General features: G+C 37.3%; 1 protein-coding gene across 3 annotated transcripts in view; it reads left to right on the top strand.

Annotated features, from left to right (window-relative positions):
- plcb3 (phospholipase C, beta 3 (phosphatidylinositol-specific)) overlaps positions 1 to 10,939 on the top strand; it is a 65,960-nt gene extending 55,021 nt beyond the window's left edge. For 2 of the 3 annotated variants that reach the window (XM_022210288.2, XM_022210280.2), the window contains 9 exons: positions 979 to 1,020; positions 1,164 to 1,273; positions 1,436 to 1,545; positions 1,926 to 2,085; positions 3,575 to 3,651; positions 3,810 to 3,899; positions 4,040 to 4,097; positions 4,341 to 4,427; positions 5,373 to 10,939. In XM_022210288.2, coding sequence (XP_022065980.2) covers positions 979 to 1,020; positions 1,164 to 1,273; positions 1,436 to 1,545; positions 1,926 to 2,085; positions 3,575 to 3,651; positions 3,810 to 3,899; positions 4,040 to 4,097; positions 4,341 to 4,427; positions 5,373 to 5,684 — 1,046 coding nt within the window. In that variant the 3' untranslated portion in view covers positions 5,685 to 10,939. The remainder of the gene's footprint in view (positions 1 to 978; positions 1,021 to 1,163; positions 1,274 to 1,435; positions 1,546 to 1,925; positions 2,086 to 3,574; positions 3,652 to 3,809; positions 3,900 to 4,039; positions 4,098 to 4,340; positions 4,428 to 5,372) is intronic. The other variant, XM_051944093.1, reaches the window with a different exon arrangement.
- The last annotated feature ends 8,967 nt before the right edge of the window (positions 10,940 to 19,906 follow it).

Raw genomic sequence — 19,906 nt, 5'->3', positions numbered from 1 at the left:
AAACTTTTGATGTCCACATTTTCAACATTCTGGGGAAATCTTTGAGCATTTTTTGGTGGAAAAATAAAAATATGTAAAAATGTTTCTCAACCAAAATCCAGCAAAATTTGCTGGATTTTGGTTGATTTTTATGTGAATGTTCTTAAAGAAAATATTAGAAATTTTGCTGATATATAAGTAATCACTTTAGATATTTTTAGGATTTTTACTCATTTTTTGAACATATTTACAAGAATTTTCTTGACGCATTTGGGGGATTTAAAGAAAAAAACGTGGACGGGAAACTTTTCAGGAATTATTGAAATTTTCTTCCTGAAGGTTTTGCACATTTTCTGAAATTTGTGGAATTTCTTTGCTGGATTTTTGGAGTTTTTTTTCAGACAAGGAAACTATTTTTTGTTGCCTGTAAATGAGGACAACAGGAGGGTTAAACCAACATGTAATTAGACACTTTTAGGCCATTAGAGGCGGCATTTTCCACGACTATAATTGGGTACTAGGAGCCATTTATAATGTGCAGAAAAACAACATTATTATCATTGTGTACAGAATTTTCCATTAAAGTTGGTTCTGCTCTGTGCAAATGAATTCTCTCAATCAGCTGAATGTATATCTGCTTACTCCAACTCCAGGGAAGCAGCGGTTTAGTTTGATACTGCTCCTTGCTGAATTTAGCTAGTGTAGTATTAGCTAAAATAATACGTGATCTATTTACAGTGTGTATAGACTGTGAGCAGCATTTGTCAAGGCTTCAACCAGAATGCAGATGTCATGAATTGAAACATAATCCTCATAGAGATCCAAAGGTGTTTTTTACTAGTTTATGTCATTCCACACATTTATGGAAAGCTTGCTTCGGAGTCTGTGTTTGTACAAGAAATTTTTAGCTCTGTGTCTGGTTCATTCATCCATCATCCATTTCACACATACAGTTTGTTTGTTTGCTTCCCCTCCTCTGTTTTTTGTGTGTTTGTGTAGCACAACCTCAGAGGGAGGACCTCATAGCCACAGTTATGGCAGGTAAGGTCATCACAGCATGCTCATTTCCACACAGAAAATAGTTAAGCCATTTCATTTGTCCCATAAAGCTGTGTTCCCTTTTAGACATGCAAGAAGTGACCAGTTATTATCAAGATGTACATTAGTGTGTGTCTGTCCCTCAGATGTCCAGGTCCAATCAGTGGAGGAGCTGAAGCAGCAGAAAGGTTACATGAAGCTGTTAAAGAAACAGAGCAAAGAACTCAAAGAGCTGCGTAAGAAACACCTGAAGAAGGTACGCAAAATAGAAACACTCCATTTAATGTCATATGTATTACATTTCCTACAACATGTGAGAAAAACTGGATGTGAAAAATCCACTTTGCTGCCACTACATTTACACTTTTGCTTGTGTGCTGCAGAAGAAATATTTTTTGCTTGTGTGTGGTTTATTTAGGTGTGGAATCTGAGTAAGGAGCAGAAGAGCCGGAGCAGCCAGCTTCAGTCAGACACCCAGAGGAGACGCAGTCAGATGGAGAAACACCTCAAACGTAGCATCAGGAAAAAGTAAGCATGGATTAATGATGGACAGGAGGTGTAAGCAGGTCCTCAGACTCAATACAACTCAACAATGTCTACGGCAGAGCGAGTGGCAGATGACAGTGAATAGATTCCTGTTTACCTCCCTGTTGTCTTCATTTACGGGCACCAAAAAATATTCTTTCCTTGTCTGAAAAAAGAAACATTTTTTTTAACATTTCTTTTTTACACCAAAAAATTTCCCCAAAAAATGTTGAAAATGTGGAAGTTTTCACTGTGAAAATCTAATTTTTTTTCCACATTTTCAAACTTTAAAACGGGTCAATTTTGACCCGCGGGACCTACATGAGGGTTAAACAAAGACAAAATGGGACATAGTGGTTGCCTAACTTCATTGTGTGCTGCAGTGAACCCTATGAGCCGGTGCAGCGCGAGTTGAAAGAACTGGATCAGGAGCTGGAGAAGCAGACGGTCCAGCTGCGGGAATGGCAGATGCAGGAACTCCTAAAACTTCGACAGGAGCTTCACTCGACAGAAAGAGAGCGGCAACAAGCACACCTGCAAGAGGTAACGATACTTAAACTGTACGTACGAAAGTCACTTTGGCACACCGGGGTGTCAAACTCATTTTAGCTCAGGAGCCACATTCAACCTAATTTGATCTCAAGTGGACCGGATTGGTGAAATCATAGCATTATAACTGATAAATAACGACAACTCCACATTTTTCCTTGGTTTTTGTGTTTAAAAAAAGTACATTCTGATAATATTCACGTTTAATCACATTTAAGGAACTATCTTTCTGCAAAACGTTATGAACAACTTGAAAAGAAAGAAAAGTAAGTTCGGTTTCATCAACATTCAGCCTCAGTTTATCATTTACACGTTACAACTTACAGATCACAGTCTATCTACAAAGGCACAAAACATTTAGTGACAGGTATCTGGAACTGAAACATACAGTATTTTACTTTAAAAAGACTAAAAAAAACAACAGACAAAAACAAGACAAAACGTTACACAAAACGACCAAAAATGAGACAAATGACACAAAAGAAAAAAAGACAAATATTTGCCATAAAGTTACAAGGCGACAAAAAAATGGACAAACAAGACAAAAAATGACGAGCGTGAAACAAAACAACAAAAACGATGCAGAAAACGATGACTAAAGCGAAACACAAAATGACAAAAATGAGAAAAAAAACACAAGTGAAAGAAACACAAAGCGACAAAAACATGAGGATAAACAACAAAAGTCAGACAAAAAATAACAAAAACAAGACAATACATTTCAAAAATGAGACACAGAATGATAAAAGAACAATGAAGAATTTTGTATTTTACTTTATGATCAAAACAACTTGTCATGGTCTAGATATTATTTTAAATTTAGAGTTTTACAATTTGCAGTTAATTTCTTCTTTATAATTTTTACACTACAAAGACGTCCAACAGGCCGGATTGGACCGCCTGGACGGCCAGTTTTGTCCCACGGGCTGCATGTTTGACACCCCTGTGTTTAAACACTTGATGCTGGATAAAATGCTAGAATTTATAATTTCACTTCTTGCAGTTCTTGCCTTCTCTGTCCTAAGAGCTTTCCACCACTCAAACATAAACATAATGTATACAGTTAAAGTCAAGATTGACTCGAGACTTCAAACACTGCTCTCCTGAGTAAAAATACTTTTCTTAACCCATTACACCATCACATTCTGCATCATTCGGTAAAAAGGCCTGTGATTGGCTAAAGTTTCCTGTTATGGGGTGGATTTTCTAAAAAATCCACAACCAAGGGAGCTGCTGGAGTCAGTTTCTTCTCAGGCCTGTTGCATTGTAAGATGCTGAAAAGTTACTGTGGATGTTCTACCCAATGACAACTAAATAATACCTGAGCTCCAACAAAGTGGCCTCTCTTTCCTGTGACTTCTTAAATGTACACTCACACACACAGAGTTCATCACTAACTGACCTTTAAGAAACTTTGTGGCACTTAAGTGCTTCTGCTCAGTGGTACGCTGACAGCTCGTCGTCTGCTGTGGTGTGTTTTCAGGCCTTCCAGAAGTTAAAGGAGACGGCTCATGAATGCCAAACAGCTCAGATGAAGAAGCTCAGGGAGACATGTGAGAAGTAAGTGCAACTATTTAACCTTGGGCGGCTGAATAGGAAAATAGCTGGGACAGCAGGAAGTCGGATCAGATGTTGCTGCCAGCGTGACTTTCTGCATTTAGTTATTATTATAATGGTATGATTAAGTTTTAAGTTCAGTAATGTTGGTGTGTCTGCAGGGAGAAGAAAGACCTCCAGAAGATTCTGGACAGAAAACGACAAAACAGCATCAGTGAAGCCAAGACCCGCGACAAAGACAAGGCTGAAACGTAATAAACCTGCCTTATTATTTTTCTCTTTTCTTTTGAACTTATGTTTCTGAGCAGAAGGGGAGATAATTATTGTATACGTAGGCAGTCAGGCCTTTTGTTTTTTTCCTTTCCCTTCATCCTCTTATTTTTCTTTCCAGGGAGCTGAATGAAATCAACAGGAAACATATTCAGGACTCTGTCAGCTCAATCCGTGGGGTAAGCAGCCACACTTTAAATGCTCAAACGCCCACAGACTCTCTTATCGCCCACAGTCCTTCAGTGTCCATTTATCTGCTTTCTGCTACATTTTGCTGTTGTCATCAACTTTGCTCCACTTCTCTCTCACATTATCTTCTTTTCCCTCCCTCATCCCCGTGTGTGCTTTTATTTCTTTTCTCTTTTTTAAAAACTGGTGTCTCTTTAAACCTTCAACTCTCCTCTCTTTCGTCTGTGCACCAGCTGGAGGAGGCGCAGACCAGGAGACAGGACAAGCTGGTGCTGAGGCAGCGGGAGGTGCTGCAACACATTGATGAGGAGCTTCCACTGGTGAGCACGAACACGGAGAATCACACGGTCCAGTCTGACTTTAGGACAAAGACACAAAACAGCACTTACTAGACTCTCCGTCAGAGCAACAGCTACACTTAGCTGAAGTTCAAACTGAATTTGTTTGCTGATTTTACTATACCCATGGATGAAAAATATTTATTTCTAAGAACTGACATCTTTGTAATTTACTGTAGTATAGCTAAAGACAAAGACTAAATGCAGAAATGATACACATCTGTCCAAAGTACAGCTTACAAGAGCTTGAAAGCTGACTTAATACATGTCTTTATGATTTAATTAATGCAAAAACAAAAATGAACGACTTTACTGAAGACCACAGTCTACCACCATGTTTGAAAGGCATGTTTTCTGAAAAAATTTACCCAAAATACACCGTTTATCAGCCAGGAACCAGGAATTATAGCGATTATATTCAACATTTTAAGACTTTTTGTAAACTCAAGCCCTTTCAGTGTCTTCTAAAATGGTCTGTTATGGGATGGCTTCACCAGACTGTCGTAGCTAAGATTAGCTTTGTAATGTTAAAAGATCATATTTAACATTACAAAAGTAACTGTGCAAAAAAATTAGCTTAAAGCTCTACTACTACAAAAGTTAGTCTAGAATATCGGTATCGGCGACATTGGCCCTGTATTTACTTGGTATTAGATCGATACCAGATCTTGCGGTATCGCACACAATGCTAACGTCACTGTATCCTGTGTATCTTCTTCGTGGCTGCAAACTGACCTTAGGCTCATTGCCGCCACCTACTGGGCTGGAGTGTTCATCAGTATTGCAGGTGTGCCAGAAATTAGGGAACTGAGAAAGACGCGATTAAATGCGTTATTTTTTTACACGTTATTTTTTCTGTAATCAGTTAATCGAAATTGACGCATTAAAGCCCCAGCCCTAAATTGTACATTTGTGAATATTTTCCAGCTTCAGTCTCAGCTGGACAGGGCCCTGAAGGACGAGTATCAGCGACTACCTGAGGAAATCTGCCAGCACCTTCAGCTGGAGCTCCAAAACAAAGGTCTCCGAAAGGACGCCCTCTACTCTGCCGTGTCCAACCACAGCAGCCCCAGCTCGGGTTCGGGTCCGCCCTCCAACTGCTCCACGCCCTCCTACCCGTCGACGCCCAATCGGAGCACCTGGAACAGGAGCATGGACAATAGCATCGCCTCACTGGCCGATTCCACTTCCTCGTCCACCACTCCCGTCCTATCAGAGGCAGAGATGTCATTCAGCTAAAATTATTATTATTACTTGTACAAAGAAAGATAAATACATTCAACAGGGGTCTATAGTGATTAGAATGTGGGATAGTAATGATATAGATTATTTACTAATTTTATTCCCTTTTTTATTACAGACTGTATTGTCTACAGAGCTATATTATTTTTTATTTTGCTGTTTTTGTCAGATGATGATATTTCATATGAATCATTACTTTTTTCTGTTTTCTTTTTACATTTTCCTCTCTGTCATACATTTAATGTCAAACCGATCCTTTTTCTTTGCATCATTTCCATTTTTTCACGGACAGTGCTCTGATTTTGCCACAATCTGAAACTATTTGACCTCTATTTGACATTTTTAAGAATTTTTTTTAACTGCATGGAGAGAGGATCAGGTTAGAAAACAGTAGCCCCCAAGCATTTGACAAAAAATGGTAGGTAGGAAAAAGTTATTCTCTCCTCAAAATTTGACTATTTTGTGTAACAACATTTGACCAATGACATTTCTTTGTAAAGGCTTTATGTCCTTCAGGAACAGCTTAAAACGCAACCAAAGGAGATGTCTGAATGCTACAATTAAGTCCCAAAAACTGCAAATTTTTTTTCCACTTTTGTAAGCAAAAAAAAATCAAGAAGAACATGAAGAAAAAAAAAGGGTGAATTTTTATCTAGATTTTGAAGGTTTTATCTGTAATAGCAGGAGCTGACCAGCAAGTGGTGCTGCAGCCCCAACTGTTGCTTTAGTTTTAATTGGTGGTTTGAGCTTCCTGTTCTTCTTGTCTGATAATCCTGTTATACTGCACCCCAACACACACCTGGGCCATCAGGATTTGCAGCGTCATTTGCCGGAACAAAGTCTCCGGCCTTTAACCTCCAATCAAATCGCAGCCAAGGTTGCGTCGGGGACGGTCAGCAGACATCCATCTGGCCAGAAATTATGCACATCAGTGTGTTGGTCTTGGAGTAAAGGAGGGTTTAGCTGACGTACCGCTCTCACTTTCTAAATCGTTTGAAAGCAAACATCTCTCTGAACACACACAGGAGGTGCGTTTTATTGGCTCAGAGGGCCAAAGTCTCTAAAATCCTCATCCCATCCAATCTAGAAAAGCAGAACACACACACATCAGAGGCAGAAACCTCAGTAACTTTACAAATATCAGAGATTACCGACCTCCAAGAGGGTATTTGGCCAGAAGTTAATCTCTTGGCGAGGCATCTGCTTTTAGGGACAGTAATACTTCCTACTGCATTTAAAGCCTTTTTGGCATCCTAGAAAAGGACATCAGATGCTAAATTAGCAGCACCACTGCAGTAGATGGTCCTCCGTTTGATGACTTCAAGCTGCACTAGGACATGTTAATGTAAAATTCTCAGTCAAAACGCTCAAGAGCACGCCTTTCACTTGTAATCGAGACCATTTCTTGGTTTTGCTTTAATTACTTTCTGCTGCTTTAACTTCATTAAAGCCTCAAAATTCAAGTTTTGTAAATGGACAAAGAAATAGTTTATGTAAATGTTCTTCTTGGTTGAATGTGCCCTTTAAAATCCCCCCCAGAGTCCTGTCAGCGTGTTTGAGCCAAATGTTGAATTGTACACAAACTGAACGGTACTTTTGTCTCTACCAAAGCATCCTGTCTTGCTGTATTTATTTGCTTTTTTCCCCGCATTTCTGTCCTTTTTTCTTTCTGGTTTTGTCCACTTCGAGGGGTAAATTATGGTACTGTGTATATGTATTGTGTGTAGATGTGTAGTTGTACATGAATTTTACTACTGACCACAAGTGCTGGTGAGAGATGGAGGTCAGAGAGGGCTGGGAGGACGAATCAAGAGAGTTTAATTTTACAGAAAAGATTCGTAAGGTTTGTCCTCTCCCACCTTCCTCCTTCGATGAGCACTGGCTGCCTGTCTGTCTGATCACCCCCCTCACAAACACACGTTTATCGAAACTGTCATCTATTTAAATGGAGTTTTAACAACTTTTTTTCTTTTATGGTTATTTAAGATTTTAATTGATGAAAGAACGTGTCCGTTCAGGCTGCTGAGAAATGGTGGAGATTCAGTTTCTGCATGTTTTTTAAATCATCAGCGAGCTCTGCTTTGTCCTCCAACAGGGTATTTTTAAAGCCAGTAACCATTTAAATCAGTTGGTTTAACTTACAGGTTATTAGTAGGGCAGCCACAACAACATACACCCGCCGGGGTCGGTGTTTGTTGAGATGAAACACCAACCTGTTGGTCATTTTACAGCAGAAGACTGCCAGCCTGTCCACCCCGAGTATGTCAATGTTTTTGCTCAGCTTTCTCATTTTGGACACTAAATCTATACAGTGTGTTAAAGACTCCGATTATTCACTTTTCAGTGGACTCAGAGGTGAAACTGCCAACAGTCTTCTCGAATCAGAAGGTTTATTTGCCAAAAATGTCGATACATTCCTCACTCTGTCTCTTAGGGTCGGGTTGGTACAAACCATTCCAAGCCCAGTGGCAAGTGTTCAGATGAACTCCATTTGTTGTCCTTGAATATGACTTATACGTGATTATCAGGTACTTTAGAGAGGTCGTATTCTTGTTGAGGAAAACTCATCTTTTCATGTTTTGATGCACTTTTATCTCTCTCTGTTTGTGAAAACCTTTCGTTCCTCAATACAACCACTTTCCAATGAATTTTACTTGTCGTTTGAATTATCAGTAGTTTGTTTTTTACAAGGTCCAGTCAGCAAAAGAGTAGATTTTGAATATTTGGCAAGGCACAAGACGGGTTTAACTCTTTGCAGTTTGAGCTTGGATTTACTTGGTACTATTTTCATTAAGAATGTAAATCGATGTAAAAAGGCATCACATTATCAGAGCTTTAGTAGCATAACAAAGTCACATTTCTAAACAAAACTGAGATTTTGTGTGGAACTTCAGTAAAGTAACTGATTGTAGAATGTGTTGATCTCAAACTGTTTCCACAAGTGTTAATGTGTGAGGTAAAGTCATGCAAGACCAAAATATCAGAGGAGTATATATACTGTATATGTGTACATGTATGAAACATACAAACAAACCAAGAGTACTTCAGATATTTAAATGGACTTTTTAAGGCTTGTACTTTACTGTAGAAATGCATGTTGTTGGTTCTAGTTGGCTGCCAGTAGCTTTACAGTTGGCGTCTTTGTCGATCAGCGAAGACAAAAGATGGTAATACAGTTTACACGTGTAACTGACAGATCTCATTTGTTGTACCTACAGTAGGTACTGTGTGCTCGCTTTGTGACGCTTGGAGATGTCATGTATGAATCCGTCAGACAATTTGAATGGTATTTTAGTTTGTTTGAACTGTAATGCACGAGTAAAAGTGTCAACTATAGAATGTATAAAAGATGGATTTAGTCGACAGGTCGAAAAAGTGACATCTGAAGGCGAAAACTGTTGTTGATCGTTTACCTCATTTAACATTTTTGTTCTGAATTTTTGGTCTCAGTCGCTAGTTTCAAGACTTTTAGAATACGGCATGGTGTTTAATTGGTAAATTATGGTCTCATTTCTAGGAAAATAGATGCTATAACAGGGTCTGGTTTAGTGTGGGGCTACCTTATGATCGAATCTAGCCGTCATTCTTGCATCTGGTTTCAAAAGACCAAGATGGCAACGACAAAATTCCAAAGTTCGTCCTTCAAAATGCTAGTCAACAAACCAATGAATGACGTCACTGTGATTATGTCCATCTTTTATGTACAGTCTATCGTGACACAGATGAATGTATCTGTTGGCTCTGAGACTGGATAGTGTACGGCCTATAAAGTGAAAATGTTGCTCATTTCATATTTTTGCTTGCTGTTGTTTTTAACTTCTCAGCACTTGGTAAAGTACAAAAAGTCTTCTGTATTGTACAAGTGCAACATATGTCCACTGTTTACTCTACGTTAGTTGGTCCATCGTTGGTGTGGACTTGAATGAACCAACAAATATTGGATAAATTACCAAGAAATGAGGCATTTATGACAGAGATTGTTGTTATTTCGGTGCTTCCCTTAACTTTTAATCTAATGTCATCATTTGGCCAAACTTTAACTTTTCCAATATTTCCAGTTTATAATGCTGTCATGATTTTACTATTATGATAAAATTTGAACAATGTTAGCACTGTTCATGGCCTATTTTAAAAGCAAATAATGTGCTTTAATAATAGTTATATCCAAAATTAAATGAAAATAAGACATTGCCATCTGCCTAAGCTAAACTTTGGTTGGTGCTAATTGGCTAAACTAAGCTGCTGAATATAGTGAACCACCGTTCACTATACCTGCTAAATATTAGCTCTATCAGCTTCTTAGCATGCTGATTTTAGCATTTAGCTAAACTAAAATAAAAAATAATGAACACTGCTGATTACAACCTTACAAACTCCTTGACTCCCCCCCACTACTACTACTAAATTTTATTTGTTTGTGTCTAAACATACCTTTTGCTAAAAATTAGCATGTGAATTATGTATTATATGACTGTCTTTCAGTCACTCAGTTACCAGAGTCAGCTGTTGTCAAATTTAGTGCAAAATTGGTCAAAATCCCTTAAATTCTAGCTGTAAGGAAAACTAATTCTTATTACACCCTGAATGAAGGTGTTTAACTCCTATTGCCAACCCTGACACTGTTTTAGTTCACTTGAATACATGTTTGACTTTGGCCTGTGCTGCTTTGGCACATAGAATGAGTACTAATGCCGCTAGCTAGTTTCCTTCCCACCAGAATGCAGCCTGGGGTTGTTTCTTGTCAGCCGTGCGCTTTAACCTCTCTTATTTCTGTCCTGTTTACGGTGAAAACTCTCATTTAATCAGACACGCACAATACTTTGCCACGACGTGGGCACAGCAGCGTAGCGTTAGACACCACTTCTGCATCACAAACAGTTCTTGTCTTTCCTCTTATTAGACATTTGGTTTGACTGGGCTGCCTTCAGCCCACCCCGAGGCCTCTGGCTCTCATGTCTTCTCCCCCTTTTTTCCCTCACTGTCCCATTTCCTCGCCTCCATTTTCCCCCAGTAATGAGACCATCTTTTACTTTTCAACTGGTTAAATTAATTAGAAGCAGCAGCCGTGTTTGTAACTTCAGACAGCATGCGATAGACATTAGAGTTGTGTTGACACTGTATATGTGGTGTATATGATTGTCGGATGTAAAGGGAATACTATCCAATGATCCAGATGTAATATTTTATTGTTCCTATAATTAATATAAAGTATATGACTGAACATTCAGTAATAAACGTCTTATGAAGCTTAACTGTGCTGCTTTCTGGTTTTCTTTTAGATGAAGACCGTGTTTGTTCACCATCACCAACAGGTCTGCAACATTTCCATTTCAGCTCGTGGTTCATTTGTCATGAATGTGAGGTCTTTTTGCAGCTTTTTGGGCCACTTGCCTCCAATTCATTTGTCATGAAAAGTGTCTATTATTCAACATCTTGTGCTGTGCGATGTGTTTGGAGTTAATTCAGTTTGACTGAGGCAGAGCTTCACCTTCACACCATCTTAAGTTCAGAGACAGTTTGCAGCAAGAAGAGAAACTGGTTTGAAATTACAGAGTGCGGTTAGCAAGCTGTTAAAACTGCAAGTACTGCAAGTACTGTAGTGTAAATGACGGGTTGTACAGATACTGAGGTCATATCATTTCTCTATTTTGATCCTCCTCGTCTCCTCCATCCACCTGCTTACAACCTGGAAATCGATCTTAGTGTAACATCTCGAAGGACGTCTAAATTACTAAAATGCACCTCGAGGACTGAGCAGGTGAATCCTCTGTATCCTTTACCCATGATGTGTTAGAGACGAGAAGCACAGCTGAAACAACCAGGGTGAAAGCAGGACTGATAAATCAGAATATATGTCTGTATTTATATAGTACTGTTTGTGTGTCACATGTGTTTTATAAATAAAAGCAAGTTGTTGAAGATACATTCAGCATGGTGTAACTTCTTTCTTTCCAGATTTCATGTCCATAATCCTGTGAAAAAACTAAGTAGTAAAAGTCGTATGTGGAGCCATCTTTTTTTCCCAGTGTTGATCAAACCTGTGGAAACTTAAAAACGTTGGCTTTGTCTTGGGTCCGTGTATTGATCTGGTAATTCGATTTTCGTTCTGAAACGGATATTAAAAAACAAAAAATGAGTGGTGATTTGATTTTCGTTTTAAAAAACAAAAATAAAATTGAAATACAAGGCATTTTTCCTTTTCATGATCAAAAGGGATATACGAAATTTTAAAAATGTTTTGATTTTCATTTTATATTTAGAATAACAAAAAAGTAAAATCAGTAAGAGACAAAAACGAAAAAAGGTCAGTTTTTTCATTTTCTGAGACCGGAAGTGGTCATCAGCAAGCCTGGAGTCAAACAGAGTAAGGTGCATAGACTGTATATAATTTTTTCCCCGTTAGTTTTCATGGTCAAAATGAGAGATCAGGTGGCCGATCTTAAAATAAATCAATATTGATTTTTTTATAGAGCCTTAAAGTTTTGCGAAGCCAGGGGGCGGGGCTACCCGATTGACAGTCCGGTCTGGAATAATTGACAGGTTCATGGAGGAGACATAGACTGTATGTAAAGATCTCGTCTACGGGAGGAGGCAGCTGAGACACTGCTCTCCTCGTTTGGATTGATTTTGATAAAATAACTGTTTATTTATCGGTGGAGCATCAGAACATTTTCCACAGATAGTTTTCTCTACCTGTTGGCTTGTTTAAACCAGTTTTCTACCTTCTGCTGACTCTAGCAGCAGACACTGAAAGGACTTTGATAGTTCGGCAAGTGTTTATTTTCGTATCGGTGCCGCTTTTAATGCACTTCTTATGCAGCTGTAGTGTCAGATATAATGCGTGCCATGCACTCCAGATGTTGGGGAAGTTTATTTGTGTGTGTGTTCACCAGAGAAGAAAGTTAGCATCCAGTAAATATTAGTTTTAATGTTAGCGATGCCAACCGAGCTAGCTCCTCCGTCATAGCCTGATTAAAGCTAACGTAGCATTAAGCTAACGATGTTTGCATTGTGGGGCTGCACAGTGACGTAGTGGTTAGCACTTTCGCCTAGCAGCAAGAAGATCCTGGTTGTTGGGCCTGGGATCTTTCTGCATGGAGTTTTCATGTTCTCCCTGTGCATACGTGGGTTTTCTCCGGGCACTCCGGCTTCCTCCCACAGTCCAAAAATATGCTGAGGTTAATTGATAACTCTAAATTGTAGGTGTGAATGTGTGTGTGATTCTATATATGTAGCCCTGCAACAGACTGGTGACCTGTCCAGGGTGTCCCCTGCCTTCGGGATAGACTCCAGCACCCCCTGCGACCCTAATGAGGATAAAGCGGTGTATAGAGAATGGATGGATTTTGTCCAGAAAAACCCCGCCATAGTATGCTATGTCGAAAACAATGCCATTTTTTCAACATGTCGTAAAAACATGCCATATGATGAAATAATGCAAAGGAGGCCATGAAAAACACTACAGAGCAGTTTTCTTTGAAAAAGAAAATCGTCATAAATTTTGTCCAAAAAAAAAAATGCCATAGCATACTATGTCGAAAAAAATGCCATTTTTTCAACATGTCGTAAAAACATGCCATATGATGAAATAACGTCAAGCAGGCTCTGAAAAACACTGTGGAGGAGTTTTGGTTTTTTTTAAAGAATGTTTTATTTTTACTGTGACAGTAGTAGTGAAGAGTGACAGGAAACAAGGAGAAGACATGCAGCAGAGGGCCACACACAGGAATCAAACCCAGGCCGCTGTGTCGGACACCAGCTCCTGTACATGGATCGCCTGCTTAACCCGATGAGCTATACAGGGGACCTAGAGCAATTTTCTTTGAAGAACATAAAAATCATCACGAATTTTGTCCAAAAAAACGCCATAGTATACTGTTTTGAAAAAAATACCATTTTTTCAACATGTCGTAAAAACATGCCATATGATGAAATAATGTAAAGGAGGCCATGAAAAACACTACAGAGCAGTTTTCTTTGAAAAAGAAAATCGTCGTGAATTTTGTCCAAAAAACTGCCATAGTATACTATGTTGAAAAAAAATACCATTTTTTCAACATGTCGTAAAAACATGCCATATGATGAAATAAAGCAAAGAAGGCCATGAAAAACACTACAGAGCAGTTTTCTTTGAAAAAGAAAATCGTCACGAATTTTGTCCAAAAAAACGCCACGTCAAAAAAAATACAATTTTTTTCAACATGTCGTAAAAACATGCCATATGATGAAATAAAGCAAAGGAGGCCATGAAAAACACTACAGAGCAGTTTTCTTTGAAAAAGAAAATCGTCATAAATTTTGTCCAAAAAAAACGCCATGTCCAAAAAAAATACCATTTTTTCAACATGTCGTAAAAACATGCCATATGATGAAATAAAGCAAAGGAGGCCATGAAAAACACTACAGAGCAGTTTTCTCTGAAAAAAAAAATTTCATAAATTTTGTCCAAAAAAAAAAAAATGCCATAGCATACTATGTCGAAAAAAATGCCATTTTTTCAACATGTCGTAAAAACATGCCATATGATGAAATAACGTCAAGCAGGCTCTGAAAAACACTGTGGAGGAGTTTTGGTTTTTTTTAAAGAATGTTTTATTTTTACTGTGACAGTAGTAGTGAAGAGTGACGGGAAACAAGGAGAAGACATGCAGCAGAGGGCTACACACAGGAATCAAACCCAGGCCGCGGTGTCGGACACCAGCTCCTGTACATGGATCGCCTGCTTAACCCGATGAGCTATACAGGGGACCTAGAGCAATTTTCTTTGAAGAACATAAAAATCATCACGAATTTTGTCCAAAAGAACGCCATAGTATACTGTTTTGAAAAAAAATACCATTTTTTCAACATGTCGTAAAAACATGCCATATGATGAAATAATGTAAAGGAGGCCATGAAAAACACTACAGAGCAGTTTTCTTTGAAAAAGAAAATCGTCACGAATTTTGTCCAAAAAAAACGCCACGTCAAAAAAAAATACAATTTTTTTCAACATGTCGTAAAAACATGCCATATGATGAAATAAAGCAAAGGAGGCCATGAAAAACACTACAGAGCAGTTTTCTTTGAAAAAGAAAATCGTCATAAATTTTGTCCAAAAAAAACGCCATGTCCAAAAAAAATACCATTTTTTCAACATGTCGTAAAAACATGCCATATGATGAAATAAAGCAAAGGAGGCCATGAAAAACACTACAGAGCAGTTTTCTCTGAAAAAAAAAATTTCATAAATTTTGTCCAAAAAAAAAAATGCCATAGCATACTATGTCGAAAAAAATGCCATTTTTTCAACATGTCGTATAAACATGCCATATGATGAAATAACGTCAAGCAGGCTCTGAAAAACACTGCGGAGGAGTTTTTTTTTTTTTTTAAAGAATGTTTTATTTTTACTGTGACAGTAGTAGTGAAGAGTGACAGGAAACAAGGAGAAGACATGCAGCAGAGGGCCACACACAGGAATCAAACCCAGGCCGCTGTGTCGGACACCAGCTCCTGTACATGGATCGCCTGCTTAACCCGATGAGCTATACAGGGGACCTAGAGCAATTTTCTTTGAAGAACATAAAAATCATCACGAATTTTGTCCAAAAAAACGCCATAGTATACTGTTTTGAAAAAAACATACCATTTTTTCAACATGTCGTAAAAACATGCCATATGATGAAATAATGTAAAGGAGGCCATGAAAAACACGACAGAGCAGTTTTCTTTGAAAAAGAAAATCGTCGTGAATTTTGTCCAAAAAACTGCCATAGTATACTATGTTGAAAAAAAATACCATTTTTTCAACATGTCGTAAAAACATGCCATATGATGAAATAAAGCAAAGGAGGCCATGAAAAACACTACAGAGCAGTTTTCTTTGAAAAAGAAAATCGTCATAAATTTTGTCCAAAAAAAACGCCATGTCCAAAAAAAATGCCATTTTTTCAACATGTCGTAAAAACATGCCATATGATGAAATAAAGCAAAGGAGGCCATGAAAAACACTACAGAGCAGTTTTCTCTGAAAAAAAAAATTTCATAAATTTTGTCCAAAAAAAAAAATGCCATAGCATACTATGTCGAAAACAATGCCATTTTTTCAACATGTCGTAAAAACATGCCATATGATGAAATAATGCAAAGGAGGCCATGAAAAACACTACAGAGCAGTTTTCTTTGAAAAAGAAAATCGTCATAAATTTTGTCCAAAAAAAAAAAATGCCATAGCATACTATGTCGAAAAAAATGCCATTTTTTCAACATGTCGTAAAAACATGCCATATGATGAAATAACGTCAAGCAGGCTCTGAAAAACACTGTGGAGGAGTTTTGGTTTTTTTAAAGAATGTTTTATTTTTACTGTGACAGTAGTAGTGAAGAGTGACAGGAAACAAGGAGAAGACATGCAGCAGAGGGCCACACACAGGAATCAAACCGAGGCCGCTGTGTCGGACACCAGCTCCTGTACATGGATCGCCTGCTTAACCCGATGAGCTATACAGGGGACCTAGAGCAATTTTCTTTGAAGAACATAAAAATCATCACGAATTTTGTCCAAAAAAACGCCATAGTATACTGTTTTGAAAAAAAATACCATTTTTTCAACATGTCGTAAAAACATGCCATATGATGAAATAATGTAAAGGAGGCCATGAAAAACACTACAGAGCAGTTTTCTTTGAAAAAGAAAATCGTCACGAATTTTGTCCAAAAAAAACGCCACGTCAAAAAAAATACAATTTTTTTCAACATGTCGTAAAAACATGCCATATGATGAAATAAAGCAAAGGAGGCCATGAAAAACACTACAGAGCAGTTTTCTTTGAAAAAGAAAATCGTCGTGAATTTTGTCCAAAAAACTGCCATAGTATACTATGTTGAAAAAAAATACCATTTTTTCAACATGTCGTAAAAACATGCCATATGATGAAATAAAGCAAAGAAGGCCATGAAAAACACTACAGAGCAGTTTTCTTTGAAAAAGAAAATCGTCACGAATTTTGTCCAAAAAAAACGCCACGTCAAAAAAAAATACAATTTTTTTCAACATGTCGTAAAAACATGCCATATGATGAAATAAAGCAAAGGAGGCCATGAAAAACACTACAGAGCAGTTTTCTTTGAAAAAGAAAATCGTCATAAATTTTGTCCAAAAAAAACGCCATGTCCAAAAAAAATACCATTTTTTCAACATGTCGTAAAAACATGCCATATGATGAAATAAAGCAAAGGAGGCCATGAAAAACACTACAGAGCAGTTTTCTCTGAAAAAAAAAATTTCATAAATTTTGTCCAAAAAAAAAATGCCATAGCATACTATGTCGAAAAAAATGCCATTTTTTCAACATGTCGTATAAACATGCCATATGATGAAATAACGTCAAGCAGGCTCTGAAAAACACTGCGGAGGAGTTTTTTTTTTTTTTTAAAGAATGTTTTATTTTTACTGTGACAGTAGTAGTGAAGAGTGACAGGAAACAAGGAGAAGACATGCAGCAGAGGGCCACACACAGGAATCAAACCCAGGCCGCTGTGTCGGACACCAGCTCCTGTACATGGATCGCCTGCTTAACCCGATGAGCTATACAGGGGACCTAGAGCAATTTTCTTTGAAGAACATAAAAATCATCACGAATTTTGTCCAAAAAAAACGCCATAGTATACTGTTTTGAAAAAAATACCATTTTTTCAACATGTCGTAAAAACATGCCATATGATGAAATAATGTAAAGGAGGCCATGAAAAACACGACAGAGCAGTTTTCTTTGAAAAAGAAAATCGTCGTGAATTTTGTCCAAAAAACTGCCATAGTATACTATGTTGAAAAAAAATACCATTTTTTCAACATGTCGTAAAAACATGCCATATGATGAAATAAAGCAAAGGAGGCCATGAAAAACACTACAGAGCAGTTTTCTTTGAAAAAGAAAATCGTCATAAATTTTGTCCAAAAAAAAAAATGCCATAGCATACTATGTCGAAAAAAATGCCATTTTTTCAACATGTCGTAAAAACATGCCATATGATGAAATAACGTCAAGCAGGCTCTGAAAAACACTGTGGAGGAGTTTTGGTTTTTTTTAAAGAATGTTTTATTTTTACTGTGACAGTAGTAGTGAAGAGTGACAGGAAACAAGGAGAAGACATGCAGCAGAGGGCCACACACAGGAATCAAACCGAGGCCGCTGTGTCGGACACCAGCTCCTGTACATGGATCGCCTGCTTAACCCGATGAGCTATACAGGGGACCTAGAGCAATTTTCTTTGAAGAACATAAAAATCATCACGAATTTTGTCCAAAAAAACGCCATAGTATACTGTTTTGAAAAAAAATACCATTTTTTCAACATGTCGTAAAAACATGCCATATGATGAAATAATGTAAAGGAGGCCATGAAAAACACTACAGAGCAGTTTTCTTTGAAAAAGAAAATCGTCACGAATTTTGTCCAAAAAAAACGCCACGTCAAAAAAAAATACAATTTTTTTCAACATGTCGTAAAAACATGCCATATGATGAAATAAAGCAAAGGAGGCCATGAAAAACACTACAGAGCAGTTTTCTTTGAAAAAGAAAATCGTCGTGAATTTTGTCCAAAAAACTGCCATAGTATACTATGTTGAAAAAAAATACCATTTTTTCAACATGTCGTAAAAACATGCCATATGATGAAATAAAGCAAAGAAGGCCATGAAAAACACTACAGAGCAGTTTTCTTTGAAAAAGAAAATCGTCACGAATTTTGTCCAAAAAAACGCCACGTCAAAAAAAATACAATTTTTTTCAACATGTCGTAAAAACATGCCATATGATGAAATAAAGCAAAGGAGGCCATGAAAAACACTACAGAGCAGTTTTCTTTGAAAAAGAAAATCGTCGTGAATTTTGTCCAAAAAACTGCCATAGTATACTATGTTGAAAAAAATACCATTTTTCAACATGTCGTAAAAACATGCCATATGATGAAATAAAGCAAAGGAGGCCATGAAAAACACTACAGAGCAGTTTTCTTTGAAAAAGAAAATCGTCATAAATTTTGTCCAAAAAAAACGCCATGTCCAAAAAAAATGCCATTTTTTCAACATGTCGTAAAAACATGCCATATGATGAAATAAAGCAAAGGAGGCCATGAAAAACACTACAGAGCAGTTTTCTCTGAAAAAAAAAATTCATAAATTTTGTCCAAAAAAAAAAATGCCATAGCATACTATGTCGAAAAAAATGCCATTTTTTCAACATGTCGTATAAACATGCCATATGATGAAATAACGTCAAGCAGGCTCTGAAAAACACTGCGGAGGAGTTTTTTTTTTTTTTAAAGAATGTTTTATTTTTACTGTGACAGTAGTAGTGAAGAGTGACAGGAAACAAGGAGAAGACATGCAGCAGAGGGCCACACACAGGAATCAAACCCAGGCCGCTGTGTCGGACACCAGCTCCTGTACATGGATCGCCTGCTTAACCCGATGAGCTATACAGGGGACCTAGAGCAATTTTCTTTGAAGAACATAAAAATCATCACGAATTTTGTCCAAAAAAACGCCATAGTATACTGTTTTGAAAAAAAATACCATTTTTTCAACATGTCGTAAAAACATGCCATATGATGAAATAATGTAAAGGAGGCCATGAAAAACACGACAGAGCAGTTTTCTTTGAAAAAGAAAATCGTCGTGAATTTTGTCCAAAAAACTGCCATAGTATACTATGTTGAAAAAAAATACCATTTTTTCAACATGTCGTAAAAACATGCCATATGATGAAATAAAGCAAAGGAGGCCATGAAAAACACTACAGAGCAGTTTTCTTTGAAAAAGAAAATCGTCATAAATTTTGTCCAAAAAAAACGCCATGTCCAAAAAAAATGCCATTTTTTCAACATGTCGTAAAAACATGCCATATGATGAAATAAAGCAAAGGAGGCCATGAAAAACACTACAGAGCAGTTTTCTCTGAAAAAAAAAATTTCATAAATTTTGTCCAAAAAAAAAAATGCCATAGCATACTATGTCGAAAACAATGCCATTTTTTCAACATGTCGTAAAAACATGCCATATGATGAAATAATGCAAAGGAGGCCATGAAAAACACTACAGAGCAGTTTTCTTTGAAAAAGAAAATCGTCATAAATTTTGTCCAAAAAAAAAAATGCCATAGCATACTATGTCGAAAAAAATGCCATTTTTTCAACATGTCGTAAAAACATGCCATATGATGAAATAACGTCAAG

Source organism: Acanthochromis polyacanthus, chromosome 23 (assembly GCF_021347895.1).
Source record: "Acanthochromis polyacanthus isolate Apoly-LR-REF ecotype Palm Island chromosome 23, KAUST_Apoly_ChrSc, whole genome shotgun sequence".
Classification (NCBI taxonomy): Eukaryota; Metazoa; Chordata; class Actinopteri; family Pomacentridae; genus Acanthochromis; species Acanthochromis polyacanthus.
Note: the sequence above shows the minus strand (reverse complement) of the source record. Positions and strands in the feature narration are given on the sequence as shown.